The sequence below is a fragment of the Hylaeus volcanicus genome, chromosome 3 (genome assembly GCF_026283585.1).
Source record: "Hylaeus volcanicus isolate JK05 chromosome 3, UHH_iyHylVolc1.0_haploid, whole genome shotgun sequence".
Taxonomy (NCBI): domain Eukaryota; kingdom Metazoa; phylum Arthropoda; class Insecta; order Hymenoptera; family Colletidae; genus Hylaeus; species Hylaeus volcanicus.
The window spans coordinates 12,827,360-12,850,725 of record NC_071978.1 but is presented as its reverse complement, the minus strand read 5'-3'; the positions used below and the strand labels follow the sequence as shown (position 1 = coordinate 12,850,725).

The 23,366-nt window shown below is 41.3% G+C and overlaps 2 protein-coding genes across 5 annotated transcripts in view; one reads left to right on the top strand and one right to left on the bottom strand.

Moving 5' to 3' along the window:
• Positions 1-23,366, top strand: part of LOC128873503 (tudor domain-containing protein 15) — a 232,036-nt gene that overhangs the window by 45,241 nt on the left and 163,429 nt on the right. The gene's annotated exons all lie outside the window — the stretch shown is intronic.
• LOC128873507 (uncharacterized) overlaps positions 1-23,366 on the bottom strand; it is an 85,273-nt gene that overhangs the window by 43,657 nt on the left and 18,250 nt on the right. The window contains exon 1 of one of the 3 annotated variants that reach the window (XM_054117130.1): positions 11,711-11,989. The exons of 1 other annotated variant lie outside the window; for it this stretch is intronic. In XM_054117130.1, coding sequence (XP_053973105.1) covers positions 11,711-11,765 — 55 coding nt within the window. In that variant the 5' untranslated portion in view covers positions 11,766-11,989. Of the gene's footprint in view, positions 1-9,229; positions 10,069-11,710; positions 11,990-23,366 lie in introns of those variants that run through there. One more of the 3 variants, XM_054117131.1, reaches the window with a different exon arrangement.

Here is a 23,366-nt window from a genome sequence, read left to right as displayed (position 1 = left end):
CGCGTAGACCGTTGGAGCGGCCGCGGTAGCGAAGGCTACGCGCTAGGCAGCAGCGTCAATGTCTTTCGATGCACGTCGAGTCACTTGTTCGCGTACAAGCGCGGCCGCCAGCGCGTAGCCTTCGCTACCGCGGCCGCTCCAACGGTCTACGCGCGCTCTGATTGGTCGGGGTTTTCTTTTAATATCTCCTTAACGAAGCCCCATCCGACATTTTTGCAAAGGAAATTGTTGTTCAGAATCGTTTCAGCTACCCCCCATTTCCGGCTCCTCCCCGACTTTTGGGACACGCTGTATAACTAATATTACCGACTGCCTACAAATCTGTTTTTCTAAGTCAAAGTTATCATGAATGTTTTTGTAAAACACCATCAGTACTTTTTTCCAGACAGGTCATTCGTCACGATAGTGATCTGCTGTGCGATTGAGATGCAACTGTCAGTGGTCAGGGGTTAATTTGTCTTGCATTTTTCAGCAGATGGAAGCGATTGTCGGAAGCGCGACATTAGCACAAGATTTCTGTACGTTGTTATTATTTTTCTAATAAATCGCCGGGTGGTTTCTCTTTTCCAATTACGACGGTTCTCCCGTAGGAGTATTCTCGGTCGAACGCACACGTAATTCCTAATTAGTTGTATGCTTCTGCAAGGTCAGCTTGATTAACACGCCTGTACATGTAATGAACTAGTTTAATTCCTCCGTGGGTATCGACATACAACAGGATTAACTCTGACGGTGCAAATCGCGATCTTTTTCGTCCGGGGGCACTCTTTTTTTCCTGAATTAAAGAATACACTCGTTTGGTTGTAATATTAATGTTGCTTAAGGTCTCCACTCATAACGAATACAATAAAATTAGTTTTCATCAATTCATACCAACAGGACAGATGCAATCGCGTTTTTTACCCATTCCCCTTTACGCGACGTAGAATATTCAACATAATTTGTAAACTAATTGAGTAGAACATCTGGAAATTTTACTAAATCTTTTACATACAGTCAGTGTAAGAAATATTCGTACAGCAATCAATTTAAAATAAATGGCTCCTGTACGAATACTTATTACACTGACTGTATATGTATAAATAAACGTACCAAATGTCAAAAGTGTACGTCAACTATTTTCCCCACAAAAGAATCATTACAGTATCCTCGAAACTGGTAAAAAAAAAGAGAGTGATCCCTTGAAATTGTAAATACAGTGTCCGCCACCATGAAAACGAGATCTCTCGCAGTGATCCAGGACAGATCTTCGACCAGACTTTATACGTCTTCCAGCGACCCTCCCTACTCGAACGATGATCTATATTCAACGAAATGGCACGCTGGAGACGATACGCGCGGCTCGATGCTCATAACATTTGTTACAATTACCGCGCCTGGTGCTCGTTGCGGAAAATAAAAAAAAAAAGAACAGAAAAAACAAAACCGAAAACAAACAAACGAGGAACGAACATTTGCGCTCCGTGTTTTACTGTCGCCTGTCACTTTTTATCCGCGTGCGTAAAAAAGCGACGATGCGCCGCGACGCATGTTGATTCCGTGTTTAAATATCTACGTCCGCGCGAGCTTCGGGGAAAAAAAATATAAATGCAAATAATACCATAAATTTCGGCTTTAATTTATTTGGACGTTTTAAAAGTGCCTTTTTCACCGGGATATGACGTTATAAATGTTATTGGCCGTCGAAAAAGTGATAGCGGCTGGCCTTACCGCTGTTTCGTGCAATCTAAATTTTCTAATCATACCGAGACAAATTTTTTCGTCGCTAACGCCATAGTCGGTGAGTAGCGGTGGTAACGTTGAGCAAAGTCTCAGGACACCGAGTAAGGAATTGTACAATAATCAGTTTGGAAGTACATTAATAATTAAGTAAAGCAGTGTACATTATTTCGTTTCTTTAATTATTTATTACGGAACATAGCTTAGAAAACACTGGCCTAGAAGTGCTCATTAACGCGTTCCCTATTCCGGATTCTCTTCCCGAAGACATGACGCGCATGACAAATTAATACGCCTTCCATTCAGCGTATTTTTTTTCTAAGCTTTCACTTACTATCGCGGCCGCCGACCCCTCAGTGTGCACGTCGTCGATTCCAAGGAACGTTTGCGGACCGTTTAGCCGGACGTCTTGATACTTTATCGAGATTACTCGCTCGAGAAAGTGAATTCGTCTGCATTAGGGTAATCATCGTTCCCATCTCAGTTTTCTCCGTACGGAATCGGAGTATCGGATTCCCATGCAAATGAGGCGTCGTGAAAAATCCTGGCCGCTACGTTTCCTGAGCCATCAGGATGGCCGCAGGCTTCATAAAATGCGGGCAACTGGATACGGAGGAAACAATGATACTTTTTTTTTTTCTTTCTCTTTGACTAGGAAACTAAAATATTATTTAGTATATTTCGTATATTGTTCCAAGTGAATTTTCGGTCCCCTTCGGCGCGTATAAATTTGGAAGAAGTTTTATGAAATACCGAGTAAGAATTGAGATTGACGATAGGTCTGCTCGGTGGTTGCAGTTAGACGTGGAATGTGAATTTGTTATGGATTGTGGTAGAACAAAGAAACACGAAACCACGAGTCGTATTATGCATATCAGCTGCAAAGAAACCTGTTACATGAACATTTATTGAACATCGGAGTCGACTTCCTAATTCTTCCTATGCGTTGGAAAATAAGAAGGAAAAGAGCCAATATGCACGATTAATTTTTTAAACTGTACTTTCTGCAATCAACGGCGATGAGAAAAAGTGGGTAGAAAGTCTGATATATGTACACTGCTGACTATAACCGTCCGATAAACACGATTTCATACACATAAGTACCACTCATGGAAATGGAGTACTTTCTACAGTTAATTTGTTTGACTTCGCTAATTCTTTATTTCCTGCAAGTTATTATAATGTTACCTAACCGTTAGAGTCGACAATCTTAACACGTGAACTTGACTTCATTCAAAATTGTTTGGAATAATCTAGAAGCAATTGGAATATTTCGCATCTTATCTTAAAATTCAGTTTAAAAAAAAAAAGTGTAGCTCTTCCTCAAACATACTCTAGGATGCCTCCTACAGTCTCGTTCCATCATCAAACACAGATCCAAAGAAGGTAAACTATAGCAATCGGTTCCCCAAAAACAATGAAACAACGAACGCAACACCAACGCTCATGCCACATAAAGCAAAGTTCGTTACACAGAGGGTTAACGACGTTCCCGTTGAGGTCACAGTTCCGTCGATTTAACCGTAATTTATCGCTCAGGCCGCGCGCAATACGAAAACGGACGCTTTATTGCCGACATTTTTCCCCTGTCCTCGTGCAACCCCTACGAACCTTTTACGAGAGTCTCTGGTAAGCCTGGAAAACAAGAGCCTGGAGGGTGCACTTCTAGGCTAGGCTAGGCGAGAGGGATGGACATCGAAGCGTAGTGTTGGTTTGGGTAGCGTGAAGGGGGTTGGGCAGGAGAAAACAAAAGCGGGTGGCAGGTGACGAGAGGGAGCGGAGGAACGATGAGCCGAAGGTATGCATTCGATAATACAATTTACGGTCGCGAACGATGGCGTATAAATTTTTATGGTGATCAGGCAGTACACCGGTTGATATACCCATAGCCGACGTCCACGGGCGTCGGAGCGCGCCGTATGCATCGTGAATTGTGAGCGGGCACGATTGCGGGGGTGGTCGCAGCACGCTCGAGGGTGGCTCGAAACACCCCGGATAGCTGCTCAATGACGACGCTGCACCGCTCCTCGCTTCAAATCGAACAAACAATTCTTGTTCGCGTCTCTGTAAACCTGGGCACTGCACGCGGGCTCGAGACGTCCACCACTGGACAAAGAGACGTTGAAACCTTGCATACCGGCCAACTAATTGTAAAAACCAGGGTGAGTTTCTCGTCTGATGTTTTTGAAAACCACGTTTCAAGAGAATATTCGAATCGCTTGTCTCTAGACCCATGAATTTTAGCGATCAGCTCGTTCACTTGGTCCTCTCTTGTAATTTTATTTGGTGATTTCAGATAGAATTCATTCCTTGGTTGCATTTTATAGATGAATTAATATTTAAGCTGAACAGTGGTCGAATCTGCGATGAATATTCGAAAAGATCGCTTTCAGAGCCCTGAACGTCTGTTCACTTGGTCCTCTCTTATTTATTTGGTGATTTCAGGTAGGATTTATTTCACAGTTGTATTTCGTCAATTTATTAATATTCGAACTGAACAGTGGTTGATTTTACAGCGAATAATTTTCTCGAAGTCGAGGAATTCGAAATTCTAGTTTTTCCTGCTGAACGCAGTTATTAATTGTACGGATATTCTTTTCTGTTTGCCTCCTCGTGTTCGGTTATGCTCGCCTTTCGGCGCTAAATGTATTGCTTCGTTCTTTTTCGTCGACTGTACAAACGAGTGAGGATATTTGAAATACGAAAATAAAATAATATCTATGGCGGCTCGTGCCTTTTATTCATATAGAGCCTATCCCTCTTCGTCCAACATAATCGATAATTCTAGTGCCCCTATACGTACCGGGTACTGGAAATAGTCAGCTACGAGACACGAACTGTAATAAACGGGAAATAAGAATAACCGAGCTCAGAGTGATAGCTTAATTACGCGGAATAGGGAAAAATGTCCTCCTCGGTATTTGGATTCCTCTTGCCACGGCGATTTCGAGAAAACGATCAACAACTGTGACCAACCGTGTGACCTCATCTCTCTCCAGCTCTATCTCCGCGGTTCCATCGTCTGAACGCGTAGCTCATGGAACGAGATTCGCGAGCAATCGTCCACGTTTTCGACCAAGTAAATCTGTTCCATCCTCCTCTTCATTTTCCCCGTGCAGGGGCGAAAGAAAAAAACACCCAAACAGATGGGAGCATCTATTTTAGATTGAACGAGCGAGTGGCGGGATTGTTATCGCTGCAAATATAATTCGCGGGAATCAATACCGTTCCATCATCCGCCTGTGTCTTTCCTATTACGCGTCAGCGTCTGTTTTGTCGTGTCCTGGCAGCCGTGACGGACAATGAAGATGATTCGTTTTCACCGCGATTCGGCGCCCGCGTCGACAATGATCGCGTCGATAATAACGAAATTCAAGTAACGCCAGTCCCGACCCGTCATTTATTCGAAAATATTTATTAGACACGAGCGGTAACGGGTCCTCGTTGTTTCTATCCCGCCTCGTCGTTTGAACGGAACGCTATTGATCGTTACTCTTTATTGCCGATTCAATTCACTCGCCGCCGTTTGTAATCCTGCTCATAAAGCTCTCGATTTTCTCAAACGTCCCTGCACAGCCGCGTTGAAGGGGCGTTATCGCGCGGTTCTCCCTGTATTGGGTCTCTTGGGAGTGTGCGTGAGAGGAAAGTAGTAATAGAATCTGATATTTTTTGTGGATTAATTTTTTTACATCAATACGAATCGAAAAGTCCTTTACCATTTTTTAATTTGAAGCTTTGCTATCGAGATATAAGCAGTTACAGTGTCCGCAGACGCGATCAGCTGACTCTGGGATTCACCTAGCGTGCTCCGCGAAATATTCCTGCGAGCTTTAACTGCTTATATCTCGGTAAGGGAGCTTCGGATTAGGAAATGGTACAGAACTTTTCGATTTGTTTTTGCACAAGGAAGTTAAACGTTCCCTTAGTTGAATTAATATTATTAAGGTTCCTTTATCATTCTAAGTTTTACTGTGCGCCACGTTTATAGATTGAGAAATAGAACAGTGGTCGTAGTTTGAGGCCACGCTTTGAAGAGCCAGGCGTAAGCGTCGCGAATATCGTACGCGCCCGTTCCCCTTACTTTTTATCCCCGTTTTTGTTTCCTCCGAGTTCCCCGGCTCGGTGTCTACGAGTATTCACGCGAGTTCGATCAATCGATTCGTATCCCAGCAAAATGTATTCTCTCTGGGCTGGCCGAGCTCTCTACCCCGAGATTTTTACGCTGAAACGCGCCACTTCGGACGCAATTATTCGTCCAATCGTCGAGGACTGATACGTCGCCCGACGAGAGCGACCACTTGGATGATTTTCGGATCGACGAGGCTCGGACCCGCCGTTTACTTTGTTACTGCCTCCTCTTCCAGAGATTTGAATTCGGAGTAGGGCTTCCCAGATTTTTCTTCGACTATTCCGCGCACGCCAGGTCCTCGATTCAACTTTGCCATGCAATCTCGGTTTCAAAAAAAAAAACTCGAAGCTTTTTCTTTTCGACTCCCCTTGCAAGTATCCTGGGAAAATTCGAGAATTTATTCTTATAATTTAATAGTTACACTGGTATCGATAAGTTCGTCTTGCAATTTAATCCTGCCGACCCCGAGACTAACATGGAATCGAAGATTTAATTCGAAGGAGATTTATTTTGTTCCTCGCGAGCATTGAATTTCCAGCTACTCGTTTACAACAGAGAAAGAGTGAACGTCCACTTTTTATTTCTACGGTGAAAGCAGTGCGTCATGGAATAAATTACGTCAGGCTCGTGTTTGCTGTAAGCAGAGCAGATTAATTCGTCTCTAGTTGCTTTTAATCATTCAGTTAACAGGTTAATAGCATAGGAATGGTGGTCAAAGCCTTTTCAGACTTGTGTATGCATTTGTGAGGTGCAACAAGCTTGAAGCAAGATGATTCTGATGTACGATAGCGGTTGCTAAATCTTATAATTTCATCTGTGATTCTGGACATTTTTAGACTGTGATGGATGGCTCCGTTAATGACTTTTAGAAACGGAGTAAATCTGTCTCACGGCTTGGAACGTTGTTGCTTGTTGTATGATTCGTGGCACGTTCTGTTTCTCCATGAATATTTTTATTAATTCATTTATTCGTCCGCAGATATAAATGAGGTTAGCAGTATTATTGGGCATCGTTCTAGAAATGACACAGTTTGCATGGAGAGTAGCCACCTGAGATTTACTTTCAAAAAAACATGATTTGCGATGAAACCATTTATCCACCATTAGTGTATCATTTATGACGGAGCAATTTCAATGACGATTCCTACATGTCATCATGTATATATTTCTATATGCGCGTCGATGAAGATGTTCATCGACTAAGTGATAATAAATTGCTTTACAAGAATCAGAAACACATACCAAGAAAACACATGTGTGCACCTACGAAGATATTTTAAAAGTTTTCTGCATCAGAATGTTCAAGTGGTAGCGAAGTACTTTATAAAAGTAAAACTGCGTCAGCGGTAACCGGTGATAGATGACGACAAGAGCAGGTCGTCGACATTCAAACAGTCTGTTTGACCCACAGAAAGATTGATGGATGAAGAGGACCTGTTTCATAGCCTCCACGAAGTCTTGATCGACTAAAGTTTCCCTTAGTTATTTTCCAGGAAAAGGTCTATGTAGCTCTAATGTCTATATAGATCCTTAAAAAATGATTCCACATGGTCGTATAACTTGTAACACTGAAGTCTGCAAATCTGAGCCTGAGTGTTACGTAATCTACACAGTCTTGCGTTACTCTAGCGTTATTGCCATTGACTACTACGAACTGCAGACGACTGCACTACCTGACTCTTTGCATTTAAATTACGCCTTTACGTACATTCTGTGTGGGTGGAGCCAAGTTACGCGAGATTTGGACCACGATACTGTATTCGTGGCACTGAAAATCGGTGGGATGATCGCAACCTACCATAACGTGTAACGACAGGAGTAAACGAACAGAGGTCCATACAAATTTTCTTCTGGTATAGGAGAATTAGATTTGACGACTTCCGAATTTTGCCCTGCGTGTCCCAAAATAGAAATTGGTAAAAATTAGGGATAAACGAATGGATCAATTTATTCGATTCAATACTTGGATACTTAGTCATTTCACTTTATATCTAAAATTCTAATTCTTATTGAACCATGTCGACAAATTAACACCTCACCTTCTATTTCTTGTTCGTAATTTGTCTCCGAATGCCAACTTCGTAAATAATTCTTCCCGACAAATTCAACGTTCGAATCTAATTTAAAAAAAAATAATCTGGAACAACGGTGCACCAGTATATCTCCCCTAGAAAAAAAAGGGAGCGCGAAATAAAGTTGGTCCCGCAATTTCCAAGCATTTTTTTGCAACGAGGAGGGGCGCGAGTTCCGTGTATCCTCTTCTCATTAAGCGGATAATCCGAATGGCAGTCGAACACGGTCGTGTTTCCGGTCAACATCTGGCGTGCAACCGAACGACGTCGACGTCGTCGTCGTCGTCGGCTGTGAACACCAAGGGAAATCAAGCGTTCTCCGCTTTTATTTGCATAAAATGATGGGACTCGCCACGTCACGTTCGAAACGTCGGCCTCTCGACTCCGCGTACGCGCGCGCGCGCCGCCGCCTGTTCACGCTGATTTTCCTCTCGAATTTCATTACGCGCCGGCCCCACAGGTACTACGAATCCGTACAAACAACGCGCGTCTCCGATCATTAAGTCCGCAAGTAGATGCAAATTAAAGGACGCCGCGGCTCGACGGCAAATTTTCCCGCGGAATTTTTCCCAGGGTTTCGCGAATTTCGAAACACGCGCGATTCGTTCCAGTCGATATCGAGACGGGAACGCGGTCCGATCATTCGAGGCACTCGCTGTTCCAAGGGGAGGTCGATTTTCTCTAGATCCAAACGTAAGTAGGCGAGAATTTATCGAGCGGGCTACGAGATTTCGATTTGAGATTTTTGGTATTTGTTCGAGGTACTTTCACGACGCGAAACGTATTTTTTTGATGGCGTAGAAATAAATAGTTTCGATTGTAACGTTAGAGCATCAGATAGATCAAATCGTGGCCAGCTGCGTAACATTGAAAATGAAGAGCCTATAACAACGTGTGAGATACGTGATAAGAAATTTGAGTCGAACATGAAAAGCACGAGTCAGACACGTCGTATGAACGTGCACAAGAGACTTTATACCTGACTATGGGACCCACGGTTCCACAATAAATCGTAGGGCAAGAGGTTAAACTCACCAGATGTTCTCGAAACTTCGAAGAATACAATTTCTGTTATATTTAAATCGTTTTAAATTATTATCATTACTGACAATAAAGAAATACTAAGTTATTGCGTAAAGTTCGAACGCAGAAAGTAAATGATTGCAACCGTCTTCTAGATTGCTTCCATCGGTATACAAAAGACCTGACGCGTAGCCAAACCTACTCGCCTGCACAGATTACCCTTCGAATTATACATCTTTCCACGTCGAGCAGCATAAATTAAAGAAAAACAAAGTATTATACATACCGCGTTTTCCCACGAGTCGCTCGTAGCTCCAATAATCTTGCATGCAACTATTTTGGAGTGCGCGAGCAACGCTCCAGACGAGTTGACGTCGACGAACGTTCAGGGCGCAGGCAATTTACGTGAAAAACATGTGCATAGTCATTAAACCGTGCGGGGCGCAACGCGCGACGGGAGCGCAAAATTCTTACGGTCGTCTGAGTACTAAACGCTGACAAAGGTCTTCGAAAAGCTCTATTTGCCTCCCTCCTGCGCCAGACCCCCGTCCTCCGGCCACGGTTTGCGCCCCTATTTCCTGTAGAAACGATTTCCTCCCTCCCTGGCGATCGTGAAACGCCGTGCGACGGTGTTTCGCCGTGTTACGTGCTGTCCCCGCTCGTTTTTCTCCTTACAACGAATCAGTTTCTGCAGACGAGGCGGTAGTAAAACGTAACGACGTTAATTCCGTGCCCCGTGCACCTCTGGACACTTCTGTGTACCGAATGTTTCGTTGCGGAGGTCGCTACGGTAAAATATTCGCTCCTGGAATTCTTACGGAGGATCCTGTAACTTCGAATCTGCTCCCTATCTAGTCACAACGCGACAAAATTCAAGTTTCTACTGTAATTTTATTTACTGTAAGCGTGGAAGCGTCAAGAAGCAGTCCAAAGAAATTTTCCTTAAGTAATATCGAGGTAGGTTATCGTAGGACTTTTCCTTCATACTTCATCCTTCGTACTGAACCCAAGAGCCAAGTCTGACGGCATTAGCGGAATTTTCCAAGATTGAAAATCCATTTTCTTCGAGTCAGTACCTATCAGTCGTTCGTGTACCATTTAGAGCAAATTTAAAAAATGATTTAACCCAAGAAGTCGGGGCAGTAGCAAACTAAATTTTGTTTATACGTTTTTTAATAGCATCGATCATATGTGCGTTTCAAGAATTACATTGTATGGAATTTGTTGGAGTAACTTCGATATGTAAATGTGTCAGTCGCATCACTCGCGTCTGTTTCGTCACCGATTCGTCTAAAATTTCGCACATAGTGCTCGCCATAAATAATAATGACGAAAATTCGCTACTGCGCGAAGTTTCGTCAGGAAACCGAGTTTCAAGCTTTGTATTTTTCATGCGTTGAATATGTATCGATGCATAACGCCGGAAACGCAAACAAAAAAAATTTGGATCTATCGGAACTCGATTATATTACAAAATTTTAAGTAGCGTCTTCATCGCTTGTAGAATGTTGTTACAATTTTCATTAGTAAGTAGGAATAAAGATGCTAGAAGAAAGGTGTGAATCAGTCTTGCCAATCAACGTGTTGAAGCTTCTTTGAATCGCCATTTTCTCATTAAAAAATATTCTATTCTACGATTCGTTTAATTTTAAACGCGTGATTTTTACTCGGATTTTGCATCCAGGCGACAATTTTTCCCTCGTCTCTGCTCAATATCGGAAGGGATTAAACTCAGGCCAATAAATTGACGCCTTTCAAAGTTTTTCCATTTCATTTCTTTAAAAAAAACAAAAAAAAAACGATGCACGCGTAGCACTCTTCCCCCTGCTATTTGCGAACGCTGGACCATCCTGTTGCACCGCAATTTTCGTACTGTACTTTCGTACGGAAATAGCGGTCGCACTTAACCAGTCCGCGTGGATTCCCACGGGATCATAGCGGCACGTGCCAGGGAATACGCGTTTACACCGTCCTGGGACCACGTTTAGCGCCATTTGGAGTGGTGCGTTTCGCATTCGTAGCGCGTGCTCTCGATCGGTTTACACCTGCACCGCTTCTCGGCTTTTTTTTTTTTTTTTCATTTGGCTTCTCGCCTCCTAGAAGCCCGCTCGAGCGGTTCGCGTTAACGACGCGATGTCTCCATTAGGATAATGAGACGCCGCGATGCGCCACGTCGCGGTGAGCGCTATGCCTTATTCATTTCGATAAGAAGAGGCGAGTTTCACTCGTCTGCTGATGTAGGGGCAAATGTGCGAGTTACATTGTTAATACTTGCGCACTTCGTTGTTCTGTGAAAGATAATTCTCATTTTAATGTTCCTTGCGTATTGTACTTCAAACTTATTTGTATTGCTGGCGTGTATTACTATTTCTTGTTCTCCAAGTTGTCGATGGAGAATACTTCGTGTGTTTCCTCATGTAAACAAACATCCGATACGTGGTTTGCAATTACGAACTATTCCCTATCGTAGTTGCCCTTTAGTGACCTAGACTGACCTCCAGCCAAGGTCGCTGCATCCGTTTTAAAAGCTCAACCAGAAAGCACGTAAACAAATATCATTTCTCGAGCTTTGCACCTCCTCCAACCAATACACTGTTGAAATCACACCACATTCCACTCGATCCAAGCAAGATTCCTGTGATTTACCTTTTCCTCTACCTGTCTCGGACGCCTAACGAACTCTAACTCTTACAAACACTTAACAACACCTTTCCAATAAATCCTCGTCGCTGAGTTTCCCTCAAGAAATATTCACGCGCTTACTCACCCAGAACGCTAAGCAGCACGCAAACGAGGCACACGTGGACTCTCGTGGAGCGCATTTTCCCGGGATCCACGGGAGCAGAATTCGATGCACACTCAGCCGAACCACCGACGAGACCGTCGAGAGCCGCGTAAACGAAAGAGGACACACAGTGCCAGCGTACTCGACGTGCCGAAGTCCACGCGGAAACTGACGATTTCCATTGGCACGCCGCCGCTAGTATTCCCGACACTTGAAGCAGAACGTATCGTACGTTCGTCGACTTTTGTTTTTGCCACGGGAGAGACCTCGTGGCCCGTCGCCAGGGTTCCCTTCGCCCGCGGTATGGTGGGAAGAAGGAAAGGAAGCGGTAGGCGGACGCACCCTTACATCCGACGCTCAGAACCGCGACTGCCTTCGAACTGATCGGATCTGCTTCCGGTTAGGATGCTCTTCTCTTTGTTGACGGGCCTATTGGTAGAATTAGAGCGATACAAGTAGAGTTCATCAGGCATTGCGTCACGCTTGTATCATTGGAGTTCGTATTTCCTTGCTCACAAATGACGTAGACTGTAACAAAGTAGTAAGACACTTCAACGAAAATAAGAAGTTTTCCGTGACCCCTTTGGAGTCGAAGAAATGCTTTCGAAGGCCTTGTATCCGGTCCATTATTATGAATCAAAAAGTTCTGTGCCGTTTTGCAGTTCGAGGTTTCGTTATTGAAATATATGCAGTTGAAGTTTGCGCGCGTGCGAACGACTGGTCACTTGCTGCACGCATGCGCAGCTGCGAATATACGATAGCGTGCACCAAGATATCACATGAATGAACTTTAATTGCTTGTATCTAGGCAAAGAAGCGTCATATTTAAAAATGGTAAAGGACTTTTCTGATCTATTTTTACATCTTGAGTAGATCCTGATAAATGGCAACACATTTCTATTATCTTTCTGAGTACCAACATTAGTAAATTACACGACGAGACCTCAAAAACATTATTATTGTTTCTCAAATTCTATTTATGACCATCCCAAATATTTGTTTCCTTATTAATTTTTATTATTAATTATTACGAATCTTTATGACACAGTTTTCTCTTTCTAGGTACGTACCGTTTTCAGCCACTGAACAAACCATCAACCGTGAGTAACTTAACGTTTATTATTTAATCCAATAATATTACTTCGACCACGACACAACTCCATTTTATATAAAATCTGAAAACAGAAAGAAACACACAAAATAGAAACTATAGAAAATAGAGACTATAGAAATCGTATTTTCTATATTCTCTGTGACGTAACTCTATTAAAATTCACTTAAATATCAACAACTAGTAACTCGAGAGACCCGTCGCGCCTGAGGGATTAAACGCGAAGCTAAATCGACAGCTTTTGGTAGTCGATCGAATTGGAAAGTGATCCGACCACTTTCCATAATTTGAACACATCCCATTTTTCGTCGGAATAGTAGCCGACACGCTTCGAGAAACGAGTTATCACTCGGACAAAAACGGATCCTGTTACTCTGCAGATCTGTCTGGAAACGGCACGAAATTATATCCCATCTACCGTGTCGCGAGTGAAACAGGAAGAAAAAAATTTAGAACGCGAACCGTTTGACTTCGTTAATTTAACACGTAATATTAAGTTAACGTTTAATATAAAAACAAACAGGCCGGAGTGTCTTGTATAGCAGCCGTTTCCAGCGACAGCTCGTCATCTTTATTCTCGTCGTTGGCGTTAATTCGTTTACCCATTGAGCCGTGTCTCGCGAAACGTCATGCTACCTCGAAAAGAGAACTACTAGCATTAATTACGATTAATTACACGCTTTTAATTAAACCGGTTGTACCCTTCAACCATTTCCACTTTTTTTCTTCTTCCTTTCGTCGCTTGTTCATTTATTTACTTATCCGCGCATTAACGTAGCTCAAAGAGCCACCGAGCGAACGCCTCTGCGAGATTTCAAGTGAACGCTCCTCTCTTACATCCTGCTTCAGCTTCTTTTTTTTTGCACGTGACATCATTTAGTCGCAAAATTCATTTCGATCGGGACGAATCGAGAATTCTGAGGTATTCCCATTACAAATTACACACGATATTAAATATATAGAACCTTTTCTGTTTTAACATATTCATTATCGTATTATTCTTTCAATTTATTTCAATCGATGTCTCAGTTCTATACGTTGCATTTACTTAAGTGCCAGGTCTCTTATCGCGAAACAAATGTATTCGAAGATACACCGGTAAAGATAATCCATTATTAAATTTACGAAGAGACATAGACACGCATAGAAATATTTAAAAATTTTTATTCTTTCATAAATATTTCTGCAACAATTTCCAGAACGAAATTTAATTTAAATTCCCAATTACAAACGTTAGAATTTACATCCAGCACGATATCTCTAATCGCAGTTTGTATAATATTATTTCCGCCAGCGATGGAACGGAGACAATTCTGTAACTTTCGAGCATGCGGGGTAAACAAATACGTTCAGCGTCAGAAACATTTGCAATTAAGTTCTCCGTCGAGATTATAAAGCGGACGGGAAACATTTGCTTTGGATCGTTTTAGCTACGTCCTATATCTGGATAGAAATTTGATAATGGAAGCGGTTCTACGGTGTAACGCAGGAATGCTAATTAGAAATTTTTGAATGCTAATGTTGTCACGTATGAACGTTACGTAGCTACTCGAAATTATTTGCTTTCATTATTTGGTATACGTTTCAGGCTCCGTGCACTCCGACTGAAATAAATTCATTCCGCAGCCGAGAGTTCCACATTTAATTATGAACTCTGCATTCGAACATAATTTCCTTGACAATTTCTTATTTTAATTGCAACGAATTCAAAGGTAAACTATTCACGCCGAACCCGCTTGCTTCGTATTTTAAAGCAACTCTGAACACAGTTCCTTTACTTCTTATTTTAAAACGGCCATAACTTTGACCCTAGACAGTCTCCGATCGCAAACGTTTCGCTGTAATTTTGAAATGAATTCCGTGTTAATGGATTTCGCCCCGACAGGCGCTGAACGAAGTTTAATAATTACTTCTCTGTTGATTCAAAATGACTTGTAGATAATTCCGCGCGATGAAACGAGAATGTATAATGAATTCGGTGGAAATTACAAAGAGAAAATTACGCGCATTCGCAATTGGTCGCAGTTAACGCCGTAAATGATTATTTATCGTTATAGATAACCGAATATTATATTAATAACCGTAACGAAGTCCCTTTTGACTTAATTTCGTATCTCTAAACAGTTAGGCGATCGCGACTGTGATACTTTATGTCTCCCGTATTGTTTTTCGAGCCTGGAGGGAATTATCGCGTTCAGTGTTATTGCAAATTTTATTCCTTCGTCGTTCCAATTAATTAACGGAGCTAATTTAACGTGCTCGACAAATTCAATAAACGCGAATGTATAAATTATTAGTCCGCTTGTCTATACCGGCACAATAATTGTACGCGGATCAATAAATTTTCACCGTGATCATAAGAAATAATTAATCAGACACTTGTTCGAGGCTCTTTGATAGCGGCGAACGTTAATATTCGGTATTTTACAATTAGAGGTGTTAACAGTGGCTGCTTCGTGTAAACAGTAATTACAAGTATCAAGCAAGTGTTTAAGAATGATAAATTGCTGCTATAAATGCACGATAATTTGAGTCTACTGACTCAGTCATTAAGATATCTTTAATTATTTGAAATATTAAATTATGTTATACCGTAGACGAGCAGCGTATTTGTTAGGAGTACATTTTAATGAGTCGTTGTACGCTTATATCAATTATTTTAAATATCATCGACGATTCGCGAGATGAACGGAATTAAATATCACCGATGTTTCCCAGCCTGTAACGATAATCCAATATTTATAAAACGTTGGATTCAAAAGCTTTCGATTCAACGAACCTTTCGTTTGATGGAAACTTGCATCGCTGGTCATTTCATTACACAAAGTGTTAAATGCACATTCCAAATATTATACATGCGAGCCACGCGATACTCGGCCATCAGGCGGTAAAAATAATAAGAGTCCAGTAATATATTAACAGTTTCAATCTCTAACACTCGTTACAACTAAAATTAAATTAACACATCAGTCCTATCACTCGATTAAAAATTACTTTCTAAGTATTCTAGTACATTCTATTTATCAATGATTCATAAACAAGTTTCTTTTCTCTTGCGATTCACTTTTCGATTGTCTTCATTTTCTACTCTGCGTTTACTATCAAATTTGTCCAAATTATTCCTCATCTTTGTAGATCGTAATTATATCATATTCTATCGAATAGGACTCAAACGTGTGGTCGACACGTTTAATAAAGATAATTAAACGCAAGCTTGTACCAGACCGTACCATTGTTTAATAATCAATGGCTGGTTTGTCGAATTATAAACGCGCGTCGGTAATTCAACGAGGGGGGAGGGGGGAAGGGGGGGATTTGGAAAGCGCATAGAAAATAGCCAACCGGTGGCGTTTTTATTATTCACAACATCGACGCGGCCGCGGACAATTCCCACAGCGTAACATAAATAGTTCCTGAGCGGATTGTCATTCGCGTAGTTTTTTGTGCTTTCATTACGAATGGAAATTCTCGGTCGAGTTTAATCTCGGATATCCCTGCTGAAAAAATAGCGATGATAACGAACCCATCACCGGCCTGGGACAGTAATCGTCTTCCACGAAAAGCTTTTTTACGCGTTCGCTCGCGCCTATTTGCGACTAATTTCCGTTCTTGCGACGTAAGCGTCTGACGGATGTCCTCGAGACGAGTTCAGTCGGTCAGTGGCTTCGAAGACCGTCGAGGATTCAGGATTCATTTGTTTTTCCAACGCTCGCATACCTAATTCGCGTCATTAAATTTTATTTGCACTCGACGTTGCTGCTTTCGTTCCTCAGGGTAGGCCCTCCTGATCGAAACGCTATAATTGCTAATGAAATCTACACGACTCAAATAGGAAAGTTCATAGCTTCGCTCTCCAATCTATCATCCCGTTAGAATTTGAATTACATTTAACAATTTTTACTCCCGTCAGATACAGAAATTTCTAATTGCCGCGTTACGTAAGAAAATCGACGGATAGTAGGCCAACGGGTTTAGAAACCTCAAACCAGAAGGAAAATCGGACGCTAGCGACCTTCTGTCTTTTACATAATAATCCACTGGCCTTCCAGAAATCTATGCACGCCGAAGCGCGGCGCACATATCGAAGCCGGAACGAGCAGCAATGGGACGTCGTCGTTCGCATAAAAAACCGCGAGGAAAATAGGAGGAACACGGTTGAACCGAGCGTTATCAGGTTTTATTGTTCGAGTTCGAGCTCTATGTGTGCTTCGTTTCAAAATGTTCAGGAAGAGGGAGACAGAGGACAAGAGTGAATATTGTAGTCGACCCAGTTCCGCTAAAGGGCTCCCCAGACGAATGCACATTGCGTCACGCATTCTTACATTACCACTGAACTTTCATTTCTCGTCTGGCAACGCTAGATACAGTATGTTCCACGATGTACATAGTACGAGCTTACTTTTGACGAAATAGGAATAAAGGAATTGATATGGATCGAAAAGTCCTTTTCCATTTTGCGATCGGTGGCTTCGTTGCGGAGATACGACCAGTTAAAGTTTGCGCGTGGACCCATGCACAGGCGCGCGATTAGCTGACTGGGATTTCCCTAGCGCGCACTGGGACTTGCACCAACAAACTTCATTTGATTGTATCTGAGGATCGAAGCTTTAGACTGCAAAATTGTTAAGGACTTTTCACCTCGTTTTTTCACTAAGAATCAACCATAAGAAAGAGGAGCTTTTAATTTAACTAACTTTTGTTTGTTATGGGCATTATCAGTCTATATGTGCATCAAGAAATCATTAATTCCTTTGAGTAAAATAAACTGAACATCGAGAACGACATAAGAATACTTATAACTAGACTGCGGATCTTTATGCATTTATAGGAAATTTGAATGTGCAAGAATCTACAAAATGCAAACAATATGCAAGAATATAAAAAAGATTGAAAGTAAAGTTCATGTTATAATATGATATAAAATATAATATTCATGTTATATACGGAATAACCTAAAATCTTATTTGGGTTCAATTTTTGTAGGCACGTTCGCGAAGATTTTATTTTGCATAAAGATCCGGAGTCTACTTATAACTTTCAGCTTTTTCTTAGGAACTTCACCTAAAAATGTAATTCTGCTATTTCTACGCGTCTTTTTCACGAACAATCCGCACGCAGCCTGCATTTCCCGCGCCGTTCCATTCAGCAAGGTTGTTCGAAGGCGTTGATCCATCCATAGAAACAAGTTGAGGTGCCGCTGTTCTCTGTCTCGGAAATCTTTCATCGAGAGTTTCTGTACACTCCCGAAATCAAAGTCTCTCGAATTGCAGGCGTGGATATATTATTAGGTATTCAGCGAGTGGAGACAAATTACTGAAGACTGCCGCTCGGAATTTGAAACTTTTCTCATGAAACAAGTTCGCTCGCGAGACGTCTAACGGGAGGACGAGAGGGATTTCTCGGCTGAATTTCGAAGAGCATTAATGTTTTCAAACGACCGTTAGTTATTAACTTTTCGATGATGAGCTGGCTGTCTACCCATTCTGGAATCCGCGAGGGAGAAGTAATATCGCATTTACGAAAATTAAAGGCAGTTCCTAAACGTTTTTACCGAGGTATCGAGTTATAAATTTGTTGGAGAGTTTGACGGTACACTGCAGGTCGAATTGTCGTTTTTTTCTTTCGAGTTTGTCCTCAACATCGCAGAAAATATGAAGTGTATACAAATAGTAATCAAAGGAGTAAACAAAGAACTCTGAACTACTCTCCTTTTCTTAGAGTATTCGTCGAGGACTCTTCGGGGCCTTTGATTCGATGTTTCGAAGGTTGGTTCCGCGGAAAATCGGAGGAAAAATGTAACGCAACGACAGAGATTAAGTTTTTGCGCAATCTCCGTGGATCAGGATTACATGTGGGAAGTCTCGAGTCCAACAAAGCCCTGCTTGACGTAAGAAATTGCGAATGCGTGCTAGGGTCCCGTATTTGGCCGGAGTGATGCATTGCGTTGCACGCGCTAGTGAAACGAACTATAACGACGAGAGAAGAATGGCGTGCTCGCGGGAGAATAATCTTCATTTGAACATTAATCAACCGCGGCAAACCTTTTCGGTGGAAAAAGTGACTAAGATGGAGTAGGCGTGCGCGGCAAAATACATATATTCACGGGATAGATACGTTTGGGTGTGGTCGTTTAAGGAAAAAAGTTGTTGAAAAGTCACGCTGGTAGACGACGCATACTAATTTGAATTTTTGTATATATTCCACTGTTCCTCTTTATGTCTAAAAAGAGGTATTTATGAAAATGAAAGGATCCTACGCACAGACATTTTTTTATTAATGTAACAACTGATTTCGAATTAGTACAAGATACCCTGTCAGACCATAGAGTTTTGATTTAAAAATTCAATTAAAAATTTGTATTATCACGAATTAATTTAATTTTTCGAATCCATCGATTTGTGGTTAGAAAATAATATTTTTGTTGGTAAAGTATGCTGTCCGTGCATCGCGTACAAATGCGAAAGAATTCTGGAACGAGATCCATTAAAAACCAGCGTTCCCCCATGAATATGCAAAATCGATCTTTCCAAATATGGAAGCTCGCGCAGAAAAGTGTCGTTTCCCATTTTCGATTTATCTTTTTCGCGAAAAATTCCCCTCTGTCGCGCTGCCCTTTTCGAAACGCCCCTTATAATAAACCCGCTGAAAAGTTGACGCGTTGAAAGTTCGTTCATTCAGGAGTAACACTGTTATAATATTGATAACGCGAAGAAAATGGCCGATTCCTGAATATTTCCTCTCTGACGCGAATAAATTTTTAGTCTTAACTCGCAAACGGGGCACGGCTCGAAAAACTGTATAATCGCTACATAATCGGATCAAAGGGCGGGAATTTCGAAAGCCGATTACCGACTAATAGCATAATGAATTTTCATACGCAACGAAAGAATCGGTGTAAAATAAATTACTGCTCGGCCAGCGAGTTGAACGCTTCGAATACGTCGAAACCTTTCGTCTCGCTGCTGGATCGATGATCTATGCTCGGACGTTAATATAAACCTCCGCGACACGACGTACGGAGCTGTTAATGTTATTCGTCGTGAATAAATTAATATTTCATACGGTCGTGACAGTTGGAGCGTTTACGTAATTCATAACTACGGTACAGAATGAATGAAGAAGTTCAAGACGTGGGTAAACACGAAAGGAAAATTGATTGAGAGACATGCTTTAAAAGCTTCGACGTCAGAGTTACAAAAAGTACATTTATCTTTGCGAATATGTTCCTGCCGAGTAATAGAAATAAATCAGGTCTCGAGTAAATATTTGTACACGTAGTAGTAATTTGACCTATATTTTAATTTTCATCATTTTCTTTTTAACACGACTCGTTGCAAAACGCGTGAAATTACCAGCACGATGATACGTTGGAATATCTCTCGCATACCATAAGAAATTTTACGTAAGAAATTTAATAAGGTCCCGACAAGTGCGTTGGATGAACGAAACAAGTATTGTTTGCTCCGAACAGTGGCATTGTTGCACTTATTGCCCTATTGAGTTGGGCGTGCGAACATGGTTTCCGCTCGAAAGCGGTGTCGATTGTTCGGTTCGACGAGAACGTCCTAAAGGTGCACGCGAAGACCATGGGTGTATCTAGATGTTATGAGAGTTCTGAACGAAATGGGTGGAACTCATTCCACCGTGCATATAACGGAACAAAATTCTGACCCGGATAGGTTGATTTTAGTTGGCAGCAATTGTTCGAATAGGATTCTGCCCAGGTGGATAGAAAGCCATGAAATTCGGTCGGCGATTCGTCTGGCGGTTATGGACGCCGGTTTAGCCTTGAAAACTATAGAATTGGACTTCAAGGTATGGTGAAAGTAGCTCGGTCTCGTACTTACTGGAAGATACACGACCGTAACGATGGGATTACCAACAGGTGTGTACTGGTTACTTGTTTCTGCGACCCTGCGACTCGATTAGGCGATTCCTGTTATGTAAAATGAGTATGTGAGTGATGACGAAGAAAATATAAAAAAAAAATATTGCTTGATATATAAATAAAAGGATACGGCCAAAGAGAATAATAATTAGGACAGATCTGGTCGTGGACATCATTCTTTACAGCTCCCTGCAGTAATGGAGAGCATTACTCGTTTTATGGGAAATTGTTTCAGTATTAAACATTGTATTCCGGGTTCATCATATGGAATAAGTAGAAGTTTTGTCTCGCTGCGATTTAGTCCCACTCTTAAACTTTTTCTTAATATAATATAGGACAGCGGTACACAACTAGACAAGCATAAATCACCTTGACAAGTATTTCAGTTCTTTTCGAAGAGAAAGTAGATGATACCGGTCGGATATCCAACACTTTTAACGAACACACTTAATTACGAATTTAAATCAGATACCAAAATGATTCTCCATTTGTCAAGTGTCTGATCCAATAGGTACGAGTTCCTCGGAAGCACCTGATTCATTCCACAAAATAAGAAATACCTGTGACATCAAACGTTTGATACAATATTAATAAAAATCAGCGATGCCTGACACAGAAGGTGCGTGCCGTAGGTATTTCTGCGAAGGAAAAGTCGGTAGACTGTGAAGTTGTGCTAGAAATTGCGCAAACAGGAAGCGTTTGTCGCAAGTAAAATATAACGAATAAACGCGCTGCGCGAGCATGATGGTTGCATTCGATTCTTTTGAAGGATACTACACTCGTAATTAGCGATACCATGTTTCGTCAGACTTTCATTTATAAGCTGTCATTGTATAATGCAATAATATATTGTATTATAATTCACAGGTCCTCTCGAACCATTTATACATTTTTCTACACACAGGAATATTTTTAATTTCCAGAAATTCCATTGTCTTCGCCTTGCTAATAGCTTTCGATAAAAAAATCTGAAGGGTTAGATATTACTCCAAGCTTTCCCGACAATTATAAAATAAAATATTGTCGCGAGTCCCAAGTAACTTCAGAAGGTCCATTTTACATCACCTTCAAGGGAAAGTAATTTCGAACCTATGTTCACATTTCTTCCTCTACATTCCACAGTTCGTTAAAACTTCTAACCCCCTCGCGTTGCAATTTCGTTCGTTTCTCCTTGGAACAACGCACTGGTTTACATAAGAAGCCAAGTGGTTTTCCAATAGGAACAACGTCGAAGACCCGCGAAACTATGCGTGGCACCACCGTCCACGAAAGTACAGCGTTGTTTCCCAATTTTACCGCCACACGCAGCCCGTTAAGGTTTCTTTCTCAGTCTGAAACCTTTTTGAAGTTATAGAATACCAGCGCGAGCACCGTCAACCGAGAAATCGTATCGAGACGTTTCCATTGGCGCACAGCGAAGCCGGAAACGCCGGGTATTTCCTATTCATCGCGGAATTTCTTCCACGCGGCACCAGTCCAGCGAATTTCACACTTTCACGACGTTCCCCATTACTTTTTTCTTACATTTCAAAAAATTAATAGCTGGGAGGAGACATTAGCTTATCGAGTTCAGGGATCGACAATAAAAGTTCAAGGCTATCGAGTGTCTTGGGACGGAATTCGAGGATCCTCGATCGAATGGGTTGTGAAACAGCACTTGGTAACTAATTATAGTTCTTTGGAAGCTATTTATCCTTGTCCTGGTGTAGGTTAACCTACACTTTGGCTGTTTTCTTTCCTGGAATTCATTTAATTGGTTGAACTATAGATTATTTACTCCCTTGCTCCTCTGTATTTGCATACTGTTAGTGGGATTTCAGGTTTTGAGTTCTGACATCACGCAGGTTCGCAGAATATTAGTCCTGGGAATGATATACCTGCCTTTGACCTAAATAGTTGAATCCGTTACGTCACTTTAGGTCCAGAGCTTCAACATTTATTCTTCTTTTATTTTAGGATTACCTGATCTGAGAATTTCTTGAGAACTTTAACCATTTTTTGAATAATATTGTAACGATAGGAAATATATAAACAAATCTTTCAAATATAGCAGAAATTCAAATTTAAAAGAGAACTTAGAGTTCGATACGTTTCCTTAAGGGGTTACATAGGTTTCGAGGACTAAAAAGAAAGCACATTTTCTATCAATTTTTTCGAACAAACTAAATGAATTGTATTATTTCATATTGTTCGAAAGAGTAACATTTGAACAATATTTCACAAATTTTTCATCAAGAAATATTAAAAAAGAAGAGCTGCTTTCAGAGATCCTTTAGAAAACATTATCCTCGCGGTAATCAGGATAACTCGTGATAGCTTTATCTGAAATTAAAAAGTCAAATATTTTCTATTAGTACGTGAGTATAGCTCGTGATTAAAGGATTTCATTTTTCTTCGATCACAACTTATTTTACAAGGTAATACATGGTCTATATTTGACAAAAAATCGTACAGTTCTGTATACAACTCTGCTAAAAATTCAATTTTCAGTTTTTCTCTTTTAATCCTTCGTAACCCCTTAAACAAATTTCGCATGCACATAATTCGGTTCCCCCCGTTAGGTCTCGCACGCTTGCGCCGTTATTCAAGTCTCTGGATCAAGACATGAAAAGAAAGTACCGTGGAGCACAAGTGGTTGT